The following is a 14,584-nucleotide window of genomic DNA, read 5'->3' as shown; positions in this document are numbered from 1 at the left end:
CCTGCACCGCCAGGGACGACAGCTGAGGTCAGACGCTGTCAGCAGAGGCGAAGAGGAGGAGGAGGAGACCTTCCCCCTAGGAAACCACATTCGTTCCCAAGCAGAGCAGCGAGCATGAAAAAAGACAGCCCTGGCTGCTTCTCCCAAGCAGGAGGTCACCCTGCCACGCAGCAGCACACCAGAGCATCCCACAGGACGGGGACACCTCGCTGCTGGCACTGCTGCAGAGCCTAAAGCCCGGCTTAAGTGTAAGGCTGGTCTGAGCCGGGGTAGCTGCAGGCAGCAAACGCATCTGCAGCCAGGCAGGTCACAGCCTGTCACTTTTGGGGCACGCAGGTGCCTGAAAACAGGTCAGTGACAATGGGTACCTCTGCTTTTCTGCCAGCCTGGGAAAGGTCTGGCTGGGCCTCCTTGGCTGTGGCTGCAGGAGAGGGGAAAAGGATGAGGTGTCCACCCCTGGCTGCACCGGAGAAGAGAGGGCAGGGTCATGAGAGTGAGCCCAGATGCCTGCAGGCAGCTCTCAGCACCCCACTGCCTCCGAGGGAAGGGAGGAAAAGTGGGAAAACTGGGATAGAGGGAGAGGGCATCCACCTCAAAGCCGCTCCTTCGGTGTGCAAAGTGCTCAAACACCACCTCAGAGCAACTGGGAGAGCTCAGCTCCAGTAAATGATGCTCCTCAGCCCTGCCCAGGCAGTTTACCTCCCTCTCCTCCCCTTTTTCCCTTTGCCTCGCGTGAGTGCTTGGGAAATAAACGATGACTATTTGCCTGCAGCTCTAAGCCCTTCCCTCCCCCTCTCCCCAGGCTCCATCACCAATAAATCACCCCGCTGGGAGAGAGGGCCAGAGGAAACCAGAGGCACAAAACCTCGAACAGAGCCTTTTTTTTTTTTTCCCCTGCTCTCCCAAGCAGCTCTGCATTTCATTAGGCGGCCAGGCCAGCCCTCGCCCAGCTGGGGAGAAGGAGGGAGGGGAGGGGGCCCCTCAGGGTTTGCATGTCGGGAGCAGAAATCACAACCAGAAGGCCGAGAGAAGGGAGTTGTTTGTGTTTGTCGCTCATCCCGGTGCTCGCCTGGCCCTGACCCTGCCTCCAGGAACCCGTGCTGGCCTGCAATAACTCTCTTCCTTGGGTTTCCTCCTTGCCAAGGCAGCTCTGGGCACCTTCCAGCCAGCTTCTCCCCACTCCAGCCATCCCCTCACAGTGCCAACCCCTCTCTCTGCCCCGCTCCAGCCTCTCAAAGGATCTTCCTTGGAAGAAGCCCCGGAGTTTTCCATGAGCCTTAGCCCTGCCAGGAAGCTCCACCGCCTTCCCCCTCCCCTGGGCTGGACCACCCTGCCCAGGAGAACACGGAGCCCCTCCCTGCTCCCCTGCAAGAGCCCCCCAGCCCTCTGGGGACCAGGGAGGGGGGTTATATTGAGGGTGGGTCCCACCACCCACCCTAAATATATATTGGCAGAGCATCACTGGCAAGCACAGTACATTGGAGACAGATGCAAGCCCTGCAGCAGCACGGGAGATCCAGGCATGCCTCTCCCCAGCCTTTGGAACTATCATCTAAGCACGCGGCGCTGTGCCACAGCACAGCCCCACCCCTCCTTCCCCCCACAAAAAAAACTGTCCTGGGGTTTAGCCTTTGGCAAAGCTTCCTGCCAGAGCTGCTCTGGTGTCCCTGGGCTACCCAGGCAGGGAGAGACCCCAGGAGGTGCAGCCCCCAGGGATGCTCCGGTACCCTGGGGCTCCCCGCGGCTCCCCGAGCAGGGAGAGGCCCCAGCAGGCTGAGCCCCGCTGCTGGCCTGCCTCCCGCCCCTCTCCCAGCAGCCTGCCGGATTCCTGAGCGCTGACACAGGATGCTACAGCAGTGAGTGTGCACAGCCTTCCTCCTCTTCCCATGCCGCAGGAGACGGCCGGGTTGCATCAGGCCAGGAAGGAGCGAGAGCAGCCAGAGCGAAACGCGGAGCTCCTGCGAACCCCCGGCTGCCCATCGCCTCCCAGCCCCGAGGGCTCCCCCAGCCCCGAGGGTCTCCCCCCGCCCCTGCTGGCACCTGGCCCGGCCAGACACCTTTAAAGACCGGGATGATTCACACCTTTGACACTCCCTTATGGACGAGAGCCGGTTTGAAGTCATTCCCTCTCCCCAGAAGGTATCCCTGAGGAGAGCCGCAGCCAGGGATTGCTCCTGGATGATTACAGCAGGAGAAAAGTGAAAGGCTGCTGCCTGCCCTCCTTCCCAAGCATCACCCTGGCAGCCCAGCTGCCACGCTCCCTCTGCCAGCATCTATCCCACCCTCCGGCTGTGCTGGAGGATTTTCCCAGCACTTCTCCTCTCCCACGGGAGCTGACCCGAGCTGGGGGAAGGGCAGCAGCCGAGGCCAGCGCTTCCAGCAGCTCGTTGCTATTCTAGGAAGGGTAGGATCCTGCCTTCTTCCCATTAAGTCATCTCCTCCTCGACCCGGTGAGGCAGTTTCCATAGGAGTCACCCTCTGTCCCCAGTGATGGAAGTTTTTATTTTTATCTGGCTTATTTATGCGCTTCTCTTCCCTCTTTCATCATTGGCCTGGGCAGTGAGTTTGGGTCATTAGCCTCAGCTTGAGCTCGTTGCCTGTCCTTGCTCAGCTGTCCCCTCCATCAGACTCATTTCTAGCTCTGTGAGCAGACGAAAAGTCCAGGGGTAGAAGCAGCACAACAGAACAGAGATGAACAAAGGAAAAGAAACCCAGCTTAGGTAAAAGTGATTATAGGAATTGGGAGGAAAAAAAAAAAAAAAGGCACTGGATAAGTAAAAAATAAAACAGAAAAATTGATTCCAAAAGCAACACAGTGCCATTATTAGGGGTCTTTTCAATTTGAGGCTGGTTTGGTGCAGACCCTCAGCAGAGCTCACCAGCAGCTATCACATCTCTGTTGTTATTTTTTCTGTCCCCCTCAGCCACAGCAGCCAGAGGCTCCCTGGGGACACGCACGTCGCAGGGAGCAAACCCCACACGTAAAAACCCAGGCACGGATCAAACGAGGCGTGTGTCAGCACAGCAGATGGAGCTGGGCCAGGTCTTTCGGGGACACGGCTCCGTGGCCATGAGCTGGGAAGGGAGAACTCCACGGGAGGTCACACGAGCCCGAGGGAGCTGCGTGGGCATCTGTGCGCAGTCTCTGCCCTGCTGGCAGAGGCCAGCAGCAATTAAGGCGTTGCACAACTCTCCTCTGGAAGACAGAGTAGGTATGAGCGCTGCTGGGTGCTCTGTGCCAGAGGAGGTTGGGCCTTGTCTGTCTGGGGACACCAGGGCCACACCAACCAGCAGGACCAGGTGATCTTCCAGGGGTTGGATGCTAGAAAACTTGGAAATGCCAAGATCGGGAGTGCCCCCATCCCATTTTCGGGATTTGGAAGCTGGGCAAAATAATTCACTTCCATGGAGATGCTGCTGGTGGACAAGGAGCAGGACTGAAACCGTAGGAAGGAAACTGGGCTGGTGCAGGAGCAGGAGGCTGTTTCCATCCTCCAGCCCAGCTTCTGACCCTAAGAGCAGGAGAGCTGGGGGAGATAGTACTGTGCAGCCATCCTCCTTTCACTAGAGAGATCCTCCTCGCCTCCCTTGAGACAGGAGTGAGAGTGTGGGGTTCTCCTGGAGAGCACCTGTAGGAGGGAAGCAGGGACAGCACCTTCGTATCACCTGCCAGAGGTCAGTGAGTGAAAAGAAATGTCTCATCACACCCCATTTCCTTGTGTTGTCTACCAGACTGAAATTGTGTCACCATTAGGTGCAATTACCTAGAAAATTCAGATGGTAGGACTTTTGCTTTTACCTAAGAATGAGGAGCTATTAAATTGTACACCAAGTAGCAGAGCTGCCTCAAAGCCATCCCAGACCAGGCAGTTTCTCCTAATCTCTCCCATCCCCCTGCTTTGGGATGACCCAGCCCAACACCTCCAGTTTCTCACAGGTCCAAGGTGTTAAAACCCCCACATCGGTAATTTCTTATGCACCCCCCAAAACGGGCTCCCAAGCTTCAGCCAGATATCCCAGGCTGCATTTCACAGCACACAAACATCTTCAACTTGCCAGAGACGCAATCCCCAGTTGAAAAGTTCATTAATTAGGAGCAGAGAAGCCTCTAGTGAATCTTCCAGCAAGAAACAAGGAAAAAAAAAAAAATCCCCCACAATTCAGTATAATTACAATGCCTTGGGGCACTCCACTCACTGTGAAGCAGAGGCCAAACTTTTCTCCCCACCCCTAACAGCAGGAACTTTAACCCAGTTATAGTTTTACTGATAATGAAAGAGAAGGGGGAAAAAACCCTCCTGATATTTATCGGTTGAACTATTCTGCAAGTAGCAGCAAAGAAGAGGCACAGAAACACTTCTTGCAGAGCAGTAGCTGCGTTCTGCTGGGTAAAAGCCACTCACACAGCCCCAATCCAGATCTGTGAGCAGGCAATGCTGGAGGCCAGTGCTCAGCCCAGCTGTGCCACAGGCCTGGTCAGACTGCACCCAGCTGCTCCTCTGGGATTTAGCAACCGCTTCCCACCCACAGCCAGTGACTCTGCACATTAGGTACTTTCAGAGCAAGACCTCAAATGCCACGGCAGCTCCGGCCCCGAGAAGAAGCTGTAGCCAGAAGAGCAGTGGGAGCACCTGGAAGATCCCGGGAAAGACTCCAGGCACCCTGACATAAGTTTCCTTTCTTCCCCAGCTCCCAGAAGAGCTGGACTCCAACCCGCCCCAAGCCTCTGGCGAGGCTGGGTGGATCCAGCCACAGACATGCAGAACCACACCCCGGCTGCTGCCTGCCCTCCTCCCCCTCGAGCCAGTGGGGCACAAACAGGAACTAGGCTCATACAGTTGAAAATATTTAATACGTGTTGTACACGTAGAAATTACATTTTATACAAAACATGATACATCACTGAAGGAGAACACTGTACAAAATTCCCTACGGGAGCCCCAAGCCTTTATACAACAAAGACCGGGAGTTACCAAGCCTAACAAACAGGCTCAAGGACTTTCCGTCAGAGCGTCTGTAAACTTCGTTCCTCTCAATAAACACTTTTAAAAAGCACCATGTAAGAGTTCTGACCTAAACCTTTCCAAAATAGACACTTTATTTAATAAACTTAATACTTTCCAAGCTTAAAATATCACCCGCCGGGGGCGCCCCCGGGGTCGGCGGCAGCCGAGGAGCCTCCCCCGGGCGCCGGGGAGGGCGGCGGCTCTGCCGGGAAGGGGAATTCCGGGAGGGCAGGGCCGGGGGCGCTCCCAGTGGGGGTGCCGGCAGCCGGGACCCGGCGGGGAACGGGGAAGTGCTGCCGCTGCTGCCCCGCGGTCCCTCCCGTGCGGCGGCGAAGGGCGCCGGGTCTGGCCGGCGCCGGAGCCCCGCGGCGCTCGGTGGGTGTCACCTGCGGGCCCCCCGGCCCGCGGCGGGGAGCCAGTCTCTGCGGCCGGGACATCAGAAGGCCACGATGGCCGTGCTCCAGGGGTTGAGGGTCCGCAGCACCGGCTCGTCGCAGCAGATCTGTCCCGGCTCGGCCGCCGCCTCGGCGGGCGCCGTGCCCGCCGCCGCCTCGCCGCCGTCCAGAGGCGGTCGCCGCCGGCCCTTGGGCTCCTTGCTGAGCAGTCCCGAGAAGCTGGAGCCGAAGATGCTGATGAGGCTGGCCACGTTGCCCGTCTCCATGTCCTCCTGCTCGCCGGGCGGCGAGGGCGGCGGCGGTGGCGGCTCCTCTTCCTCGCGGCGGGGCTTCTTCACCGGGGAGCCCGCCTGGCCGCGCTCGCCGGCGCTCCGCTTGCGGGGGCAGTGCGGCGGCGGGGGGGCCCCGGCGCAGCCCCCGCGGTTCTCGCCGCAGCAACAGCGCCGCGGCCGGGGGCCCTGGCAGTCCCTCCCCGCCTCGTCCTGCGGGGGCGGCGGCGGCGGCTCCTCGGCCGCCCAGGCGGCGGTGCGGGGCGGTGGCTCCTCCTCGGGGTGCCCGGCGTCCGCGGGGGGCGGCTCGGGCGGGCAGCCCGGCTCGCTCAGGTAGACCTGCCGGGCGCTGCGCAGCACCAGCGACACCAGGAGGTTCTTGTGCAGCTTCAGGCCGCCGCGCTGGCCCCGCGCGCTGTAGATCTTGCCTAGCGAGATGCTGACGATGCGATGCGCCTCCAGCTTGAACTCCATGAGGAAAGCAGGTGGGCGAAGGGGGTGGGGGGTAGTAAAAAATTAAAAGAAAAAAAGAAAAGCAATTAAAACTCCGGGCCGAGCGGGGAATCCACGCCTCACCCCAGCTCCGCACACCGCCCCTTCGCGCCGCAGACTGAGCGAGCCCACGCGCCCGCCCGCCTTTTATACCGCCCCCGCCTCGGCCAATCAGGGCGCGCCGCCGGCCGCTCCAACCGCCGGCTGGCCCCCGCGCGCGCGCCCCGGCCAATGGCGGCGCAGGGCAGCGCGTTCGAAAGCTCGCCCCGCGGAGAGGGCTCTTAAAGCGGCAACGCCAGCGCGCCGCGCGGGGTGGGGCCCACCGCGGCGCCCCCGGCTCGCTGCACCCCACGCGGGCAGCGGGGGGAATTTTGGCCTTGGAGAGAGATGGAAACGTTCCTCGGGGAGAAAAAAACAAACAACAAACCGGACAAAACAAATCAAACCCACAGCAGGCTCCGTTTGGTCAGGTTGGGAATGTTCCTGCAATTTCAGCCCCTTGTTTGGGGTCTTACAGTGTTAGAGAAGGAGCTGGTGGTGCTGATGGCTGGAGGGCGAAGTGTGTCTCTGAGAATTTCACGGAAAATCTGCCCTGATGTGGAGCAGAAAGCCGTGCTTGCCCAGCTGCCAGGGGGAATTCTGCTCCAGGGGTCTGGCAGTGAAGCTCTCATGAAGCCCAGGGCAGAGAGAAGATCCACAACAGGGTTGGGAAGGGCCACGGGGAGGACAAACAGGGCATCTCCAAGGGTGATGGGGACCACGGCAACCTGGAGCACCTTGGCTGGGAGCTGGAACATCACTGGGCTGTAGCTGTGAAAGCTGGTGGAGGGTCAGCAGGGTGGCTGGGGGACACAGCGGGTGACACTGTCACCCCCAGACACAGCTCCAGGCACCAGGAAAGCCTCTGAGAAAGTTTCAGAGCTCGGAGTGCAGACTCTCCTCCTTCCACCAAGGACTAACCACCATTTGCAAGCAGAAAAGAAGTGAAAGGGCCGAAAATTAAGGAAGTTCAACGTGCTGCCCCAGAGTATCAGTTTCCACTCCCAGCTGACACACAACAACTTGCTTCCATCCCTTTTTTCCCAGGGGATGAATCCACAGACTCCCCCAAAAGAAAGCCACAGGCTGTCATGATATTTTGTTGGCCTGTAATCCTGTCCTGGCTTTCTAGAAGGACAAAAGGGTGGCTGGTCTCAGAGGTAACAAAAAAAAGGTGATGATGAGGCCACACCAACGCATAGTTGACATAGCAAGAGCCTTCTCCAAAAAAAAAAAAAACCAAAAAACAACCAACAAACCCACGCTCAGGACAAATGTATATTTTCCTCCTGGTCCAACACAGATGGAAAACCTCAAATGCCACTCTCTGGATGTCAAACACACCAGCATGTCAGCCTGGGTGTTGACATCTCAAAATGCCCAGCCCTCCTGCACCAAACCTGCAGTGACCGGACCGGGGCACGCTCAGCCACATGGCCAAAACAGCCAGGCCCAGCTTCCCCCACCGACAAAAAGTCCCAGAGGCAGGAGGTCCCAGCTTAGCCCACAGCAGGGAGAGCCTGTCCTGGCCGTAGGGAACGGGGCTGTCCCCTCCACACCCGGCGTGGGAGGCCGGAGGGACGCGAGCTCCGGCGGTGGGAACCGAGGCTCTCCCGACCTGCCAAACCTGCTCCCCGCACCTCAGGGGCCAGCAACACCCTGTCCTAAGCCCTCAGGTCAGCCTAACCAGCCAGGGCAGGTCCAGGCTTGCATGCCTGGGACTGCAGTCACAGCTCTTCACCCACATCTGCCCACCACCAGTGTCCCCTTGGTGGCACAGGGCTGGCTGTGCCCCTGGAAGATCCACCACCAGCTCCGGGACTGCTGTTTGCCAGGTCTGGGCACTTGCATCTTCAGCAGAAGGTCAGACAGTCAGATTTACACATCTCAGCTGGGCATATCCCAACTCAGGGACAAAAAGCAGCAGTGCAAAGTCACCACACCAGGTGGGAAAAGCCCAAGGCAGGTGGAGGAGGCAGAGCGTGGGAGCTCTGTGGGGTGAAGATGCCTGGATCCGAGCAGACTGACCTGTTCTGCTGCTCACCACCTCACCCTCATGGCATGAGGTGCAGGCAGTGCCTTTTGGCCGCTACCCTGCCTGGGAACAGGCGGCCCAGCAGCCCCTCCCGGCTCTGACCAGGGATTAGCAGGATGGGGATGGGGACTGAGTGACCCCTCATCCCTCTCAGTGCTCAGACAGAGCACCAGCAGGGAGGAGCAGAGGGGCAGAACGTCGGGCAGCAGAGCTGGTACCCAGCAGCACGAGTTTCACCCACCAACACCATTCCTGGTGTCAGGCTCAACCATCAGCACATTGTTCCTGGGGCACCAAAGATGTTCCTGCCTGGACATCTGCCTGCTCTCTGTGCCCTTTGCAGAGATGGAGTGATGGTTTTTCCTTTTCCACAACAACATCTCATCTCAGAATCATGGTCCAGGACATCTGCCAAAGCAAAGGTGCATGCACGCTATATTAATATGTATACCATTATCTAAAGTGGGCTGCTTCACAGACACATTTAATTCTCATCCCTGGGAATGACCCAAACACTAGACTGGCTTTATCTTGTGTGTCGTCAAAGCGATTGCTTTCATTTGTTTTCTAGCAGGCACTACCTTGAATGGCAATTATCCTGGGGGTACCCAGGGAAGGAAGAGGCGGGCGGGGGACCCCGAGCAGCAGCAGCAGCACGGCAGCCGGTTGAAGGCAGGCAGTATTTTGGTGGCAGCCCTGCCGCTCCCTCCCAGGCTGATGTCATGCTTTAGTAACTTTGAGGCAGAGTCACATGGCAGCTTCTGAGGTCAGCGCCTGGGGTGGCTTTGTCTGCCTTCCTTGTGCCTGCCCCGAGGCTGCTGCCCGCGCCCGGAGCGGCCCCGCGGGGGCTGCCCGCTGAGCTCGGCCATCTCCAGCTACCCACGGCTCCGCATCCCGGTGCTTCCCACAGCTGGGCACAGCTGGATGCACCCCCTGTCGCTCCGTGCGCCCGCGGCAGGGACATGGCCCCCAGCCCTGCGGGTCAGGGGGGGATACGGGAGAAGGAGGCGGAGGGAAAGGGTGTGACCGGCCGCTCTAATCTCCTCATGTGATCCAGCGGGCTTGGAAGGGGTTTGACGAACAATTAACAATCCTCCGGCTCAGCTGCTGTTTCCCGAAATAGCTCTGGCAGCAGCAGCAGGAGGAGGAGGAGGAGGAGGAAGGGGAGGAAGGGGGCGGCCGGGCTGGCAGGCAGACAAAGGTGGCCTCTCCGCCAGCAGAGCTGCGGCCGGCACGGTGGCCAGGAGGCAGCCCCGGTGGGCCACCTGGAAAGGAAAACAATGCGACATAAAAGCAGCTCGGGGGAGGGAGGAAGCAGCTTGTGGTACCACTAATAATCGCAGAGGGCTGCGCGCACACCACCGGCTTTTTTTGGAGGCGTTTCAATTCAGAGCGGAGGAGGTCGGCGCCGGGATGCTCGCCGTGGATTCGTGCGGTCGCATCTTGGCCGGGAGCAGTCCGGGATGCTGGGGAGCCCCGGCTCCGGCAGCACCGCGGCTCTGCCGGCCCCCGAGCCTGCCGGAGCCCCTCCTGTCCCGGCCATCTGGCTCCCAGCACGGCACCCCGCGGAATGAGGATGTGGTTAGAGAGATCCTGTTCCGACAGCGGCGCCTGACCCCCTCTCAGCCCCCGCCAGCTCCTCGCTGTCACCAAATGTGCGGCCCAGGCCCCAGGGGGAAGCCAGATGCAGTGAAGAGGTGGAAAAGCCTAGGATGGACGGTGAAATTCGGGTCTCCTCGAAGCACACGCTGAAGTCATCCACCACCGGCTGTCCCAGTGCCACTGCCGTGCTGCGCTGCCTCTCTCTTCTACTCAGGCCAGGGTTCATGAGTTAGACCCTTCCTGAGAGGAGGATGGGAACAAACCCATCAGAAGCCCTTCACCACCAGCGGTGCTGAGGCAAAAGCCTTCACACCAGCAGCTGCCTGGAGCAAAAACAGAACTTCAGGACAGCCAAAGCCCCTGGGAGATCCAGGCACGTCCCCCAGTGATTGCTGACGTAAACGAAACAGGACAGGGAGGAACATTTCCAAATGGGAATCTATCCACAGCTTGAGTTCATTTCTGGATGGGAATAAACATCTGAGTTGCAAGGCACCCATGTGGAGCTCAGGAGGAAGAGGAGGAAGGTTGTCTAGGGTTCGGTTTTTTCCCCCAGAAAAATCAATGATTCACGTGGATGTGGCCTGGACCTGCCACAATCAGATACTGGTAACTAATCCCCCAGGGTTCCCAACTGCTCTGCTTTATCCTTGCTTGGAGATAAGGTCAGAAGAGCTGGGAAACATCCCAAAACACAGCCCAGAGAGCCAAACGCTAATCGCTGATGAATGAAAGACAAACACAAGTGAAACAAATACAAACAAATCAATACAAACCTAAACCCAAAGGAGAGGAAGCAGCTCCCTTGGCTTCTGAGAGCGCTGAGAGACCCGCCCCAAAACCACAGTGAGGTGTGAGCCTGCAGCACAGCCATACACTAGAAAGCAAAGGGGTTTTCCAGGGTTAAAACCCCCTTCCCACGGCAGAGATCACAGTGCTGCTATCCCAGGCAGGCAGGACTCTCTCCTACACTTTTTTTTTTTTTTTAAATTTTCACCAGTGATCTGGGATTCCCCCTTCTCCCCGTGCACAAATGGTTTAAAATTTCCCTTCCCTCCCTCTGAGCCACTGGCTTGGGATTTCCCTCAGCTCCCCTGGAGAACAGTGACCTGTCCCTCTGCCCATCAGATATCCTGCTGCTCCTCCAGCAGCCTCTCCAAACACAAAGAGGAGGGGAAAAATCCCACTCCCAGCTATCAGCTTCTTCAGGCAGCTGTTTCCCTTGGAAAAAAAATGTGACTCCGACATGTTTCAGTGGGTTATGGTACTGGTTTGGGTTTCCTGGGGAAAAAATGCATTTATTTGTCTGGGGTTTCCTATCAGACAACCCTTCTATTGTAGTCCACCTTCCTGTATGTTTTTTGCCCTCTCTGATACGCCTGCAATGGGTCCTGTGCCACTTCCAAAGGCTGCCTTTTGTCCAGGGCATAAAGAAGCACGCCAGCCCTGCGATGCAAAGCCCGTGTTTTTCACCTGAGTGATTTTCTCCCCAGCAAACTCTGAGCTCAAGCAGGCAGCATCCTCGGTGACTGGGGCTAAACATCTCCAATTAATCACAGGAACTCCGCAGCTTTGCCTGCCCAAAGGAGGCTCTGCCTAATTATCTTTCACCCCCTCTCCCTGCATCTCAATGTCACCTTCCCCGTAGCCATGGGGCAAACGACAGCCGCATTCCCAGAGTGCAGATGTGTCCTCGGTGCCATTGCTTCCCGCTTAGGCGGGATGGGGAGGTGGCACAGGGATGCTCCCGAGCCACGGAGCTGCCTGCTCTGCTTCCCGCTTCCCTCCAGGTCCCCCAGGGCCCCCGGGGACCTTGGGACCTGCCAGAAAATCACACCACAGAGGAGCAGCCTCTGCTGAGAGCAGCAAGGGCAGAGCAGATCCTCTGCAAGGGCAGAGCAGATCCTCTCTGTGTCAAATCCCTCCTCCCACCAAGGGGAACTGCGAAATGAAACATCTGTGCCTGGCAGCAGGGGTTGGCTGCCTCAGCTCCTGCTGATCTCTGCCCCTTCCCTCTTCCTTGCACCACCTTGTCCTTCTCGTGGTTTGTGAGGAGCCTGGAGCCCACAGAGATCATCCATGGACGGGAATTACGAGGGAGTTTTTAGGGTTTAAAAGCCACCTGGGAAAAATTCCTTCTTATTTCATCCATAACAAGGACCCTGGCAGTCCAGCACTTTGCTGCTTCTGAAATTGAACTATCTCTTTTTGGATCCATGTAAGATATCAGCACCCCTGGCACCCCACGGCAGGCAATCCCAGGGATTCATCCTGCAGAAAGCAATGCTGCCTTTCCTCAACTTCATTTCCCCATTTCATTCCCCAGAACACTGAATATTTAACTCCAGACCAGCGTTTTGTATCATCATCCCTGCCTTAACCCTCTTAAAACCACCACTGACAATTTTCAACTAGCACTAAAAACGAAAATGAGGAGGAAAACCACCAAAGCATCCGAAAACCTTTATGGCTTCTTCCTTTAGCTGTACAACCTTCTCAGGGGTGGGGAGGGGAAAGTCCCCTCTACTTTTGTAGATCCAAATTCAAACCAATCCAGCTTTTCCCTGAGAAGAAAAGGCACATCTTCCACACCAAATGCACATTCTTTGCACCAAGCTAGGATGGGATCACACACCCCCCATGCGTGTAAACACATGCCACGAAGATTTTCCTGATAAAAGTTCCAGGGAGCCCAGCTCTTCCCTGCAGACAGCTGGGATTCTGATGAGTTGGCACTTTTCACGGTGCAGAAATGTTTCATCAGATCTTTCCTGACCAGTTCTGCAGCTGTGTGCTCTGCACCCAGCTCTCCTCTCCCAGCAGGAATTGCTTAGCTGAGCATGCTGAAGAGCTCCCAAAAAACTCCTCGCTGCCTCCAAGCCCCAAATCAGAGCTTCCCTTATGGAATAGCAAAAAACAGCCTGGTTCTAAAAAATATAAACCACAGCGTGGTTGGAGTGGCTTTCAGGAGAAAATGTAAATTATTTATTACATCACCTAAATTAATTTCTAGTATCAAAGACCAGGCTGTCTCTTTTATCCCTTGAAAATTTACTACTTCCCTAGATTTTGGTAAAAATCCTTATTTTCCTCAACTGCTCTGTGAAGCTTTGCACTTTTTTGCAAATGGACTCAAAAATCTTAGGTATTTTCTAACCTAAGTGATTCTGTAAAAAAAACCAAAACATTTTCAAATAAGTGAATAAAGCTTTCAAATAATTTATTGAAGGATTTCTGAAAGTAAAATTCTAGGTAATTACTCCTAGTAATTCTAAGAGGCTACAGGACACTTTCCCTTTTCCATTCCCAGTGCAGCAAAGGTTTCAGGCACAGGTGGAAGTCACAAGAGGATCATGAGGTTTTAGGGAAGCACAAGGTCTTTGAGGGACAGGGACAGACAAACTGGACCAGCGACTCCTTGGAACTCTGTTTGTTCCTGGAGGGAACCTCCCATGCTAAGCACACCTTTGGCAGGGACTCCCCAAATCCTGCCAGCGTGGGAAAGTCATCCCAAATTCAGCAAGGAAAGGCCAGCAAATGCCAGCCCTAAAGCTCCCACCTGTTGCACCACTCCTGGTGTGGGGCTGGCCAGAGCAGGAGGTGGATTTCTCAGCCCAAGAGCTGCAGAAACCAGTTCAACGTGTGCCTCAGCCTTCCCACCCCAGGGTGAGCGTGAGGAAAGCTGCTGGGATTGCAAAAGCTGGCTCTCCTGTTCCCATGCTGAGGAGGCACCTCTGCAAACAGGGTTTGTGCCTCTTCCCTGCCTTTGCTCGGGATGCTGGGCCACTGCCACCTTCGGGAAGCACAGGCCAGGATGTGCTCTTTGCTTAAAATTTGGGGGATTCACAGAATCACAGAATCACTGGGTTGGAAGAGACCTCCAAGATCATCCAGTCCAACCCAGCCCCAGCACCTCAACTAAACCCTGGCACCCAGTGCCACATCCTGGCTTTGTTAAACACAGCCAGGGATGGTGACTGCACCACCTCCCCGGGCAGCCATTCCAGAACTTTATCATTCTTTCTTCTGGCCAAGCCTCTGCAAGGTGGGAGTAAGGCAAGGATGTGCCTCTGCTGTGTGTATATGGATGGGAACATCACCCAGAGCTCTGCAGGCATCATCCCCCTCCTGCCAGCTGCTGCAAGCCCAGGGCTACCTGTGCTCAGCTCCTAAAGAGCCCGGAGATTTGAGGGAGGTGGGAGTGAGGGATCCTCACCCAGGGATGGACAACATCCAAGCCACACAGGGCTGTTCTCACCCCTCACAAGGCAGGAGGAAGGAAGCAGTGCCTGTGCCTCTGCAGGGCAGGAAGGGCAGCAGGAGCCGAGCAGACTGCCTGTCGCTCCCTCCTGCTTCCTCCCTCACTGCCTGGAACACAGCCTGCCTGAGCCACTCCTGCAGGGACACAACCCCACAGTGCCAAGGGTTTTGTGTTTTGCTCCATGCAAGCGGCTGAAGAGGGCTGGCTGGTTTATATGAGGTTTTAAACACTGCAAATCCTGTGAGAGGGAAGGAGTTTGGTCTCCTGGGTTTGGCATAAAGCACAAAATTCCTTCCCAACAGAGGAGTCTGACATGAACAACACTGCTGCTAACTGCAGGTGTGTCAGGAGATGCTGCTTGAATGCCTTGCCTCAATTCTTCTCTGCACTGACAGGTTGCTTTTAGCTCTCTAAAATAAAAAATTAGTCCACATAACCCAAGGAATGGGACACACAGCACCTTCTGCACGGTGTTGCTGGCAGCA

General features: G+C 56.8%; 1 protein-coding gene across 1 annotated transcript; it reads right to left on the bottom strand.

The window, feature by feature from the left end:
* Window positions 1–4,833: 4,833 nt before the first annotated feature.
* Window positions 4,834–6,293, bottom strand: IER5 (immediate early response 5). Its single transcript, XM_041479121.1, has one exon. The coding sequence runs from the start codon at window positions 6,142–6,144 to the stop codon at window positions 5,443–5,445; it is 702 nt and encodes a 233-aa protein (XP_041335055.1). The 5' UTR covers window positions 6,145–6,293; the 3' UTR covers window positions 4,834–5,442.
* Window positions 6,294–14,584: the final 8,291 nt, after the last annotated feature.

This window comes from Pyrgilauda ruficollis, unplaced genomic scaffold (genome assembly GCF_017590135.1).
Source record: "Pyrgilauda ruficollis isolate IOZ18807 unplaced genomic scaffold, ASM1759013v1 scaffold47, whole genome shotgun sequence".
In the NCBI taxonomy this organism is placed as follows: Eukaryota; Metazoa; Chordata; class Aves; order Passeriformes; family Passeridae; genus Pyrgilauda; species Pyrgilauda ruficollis.
This window is presented reverse-complemented; position numbering and strand designations above follow the sequence as displayed.

What these genes read in the sequence shown, in the direction of transcription:
- IER5 (XM_041479121.1), bottom strand. Translation starts at nt 6,144, where the DNA reads ATGGAGTTCAAGCTGGAGGCGCATCGCATCGTCAGCATCTCGCTAGGC.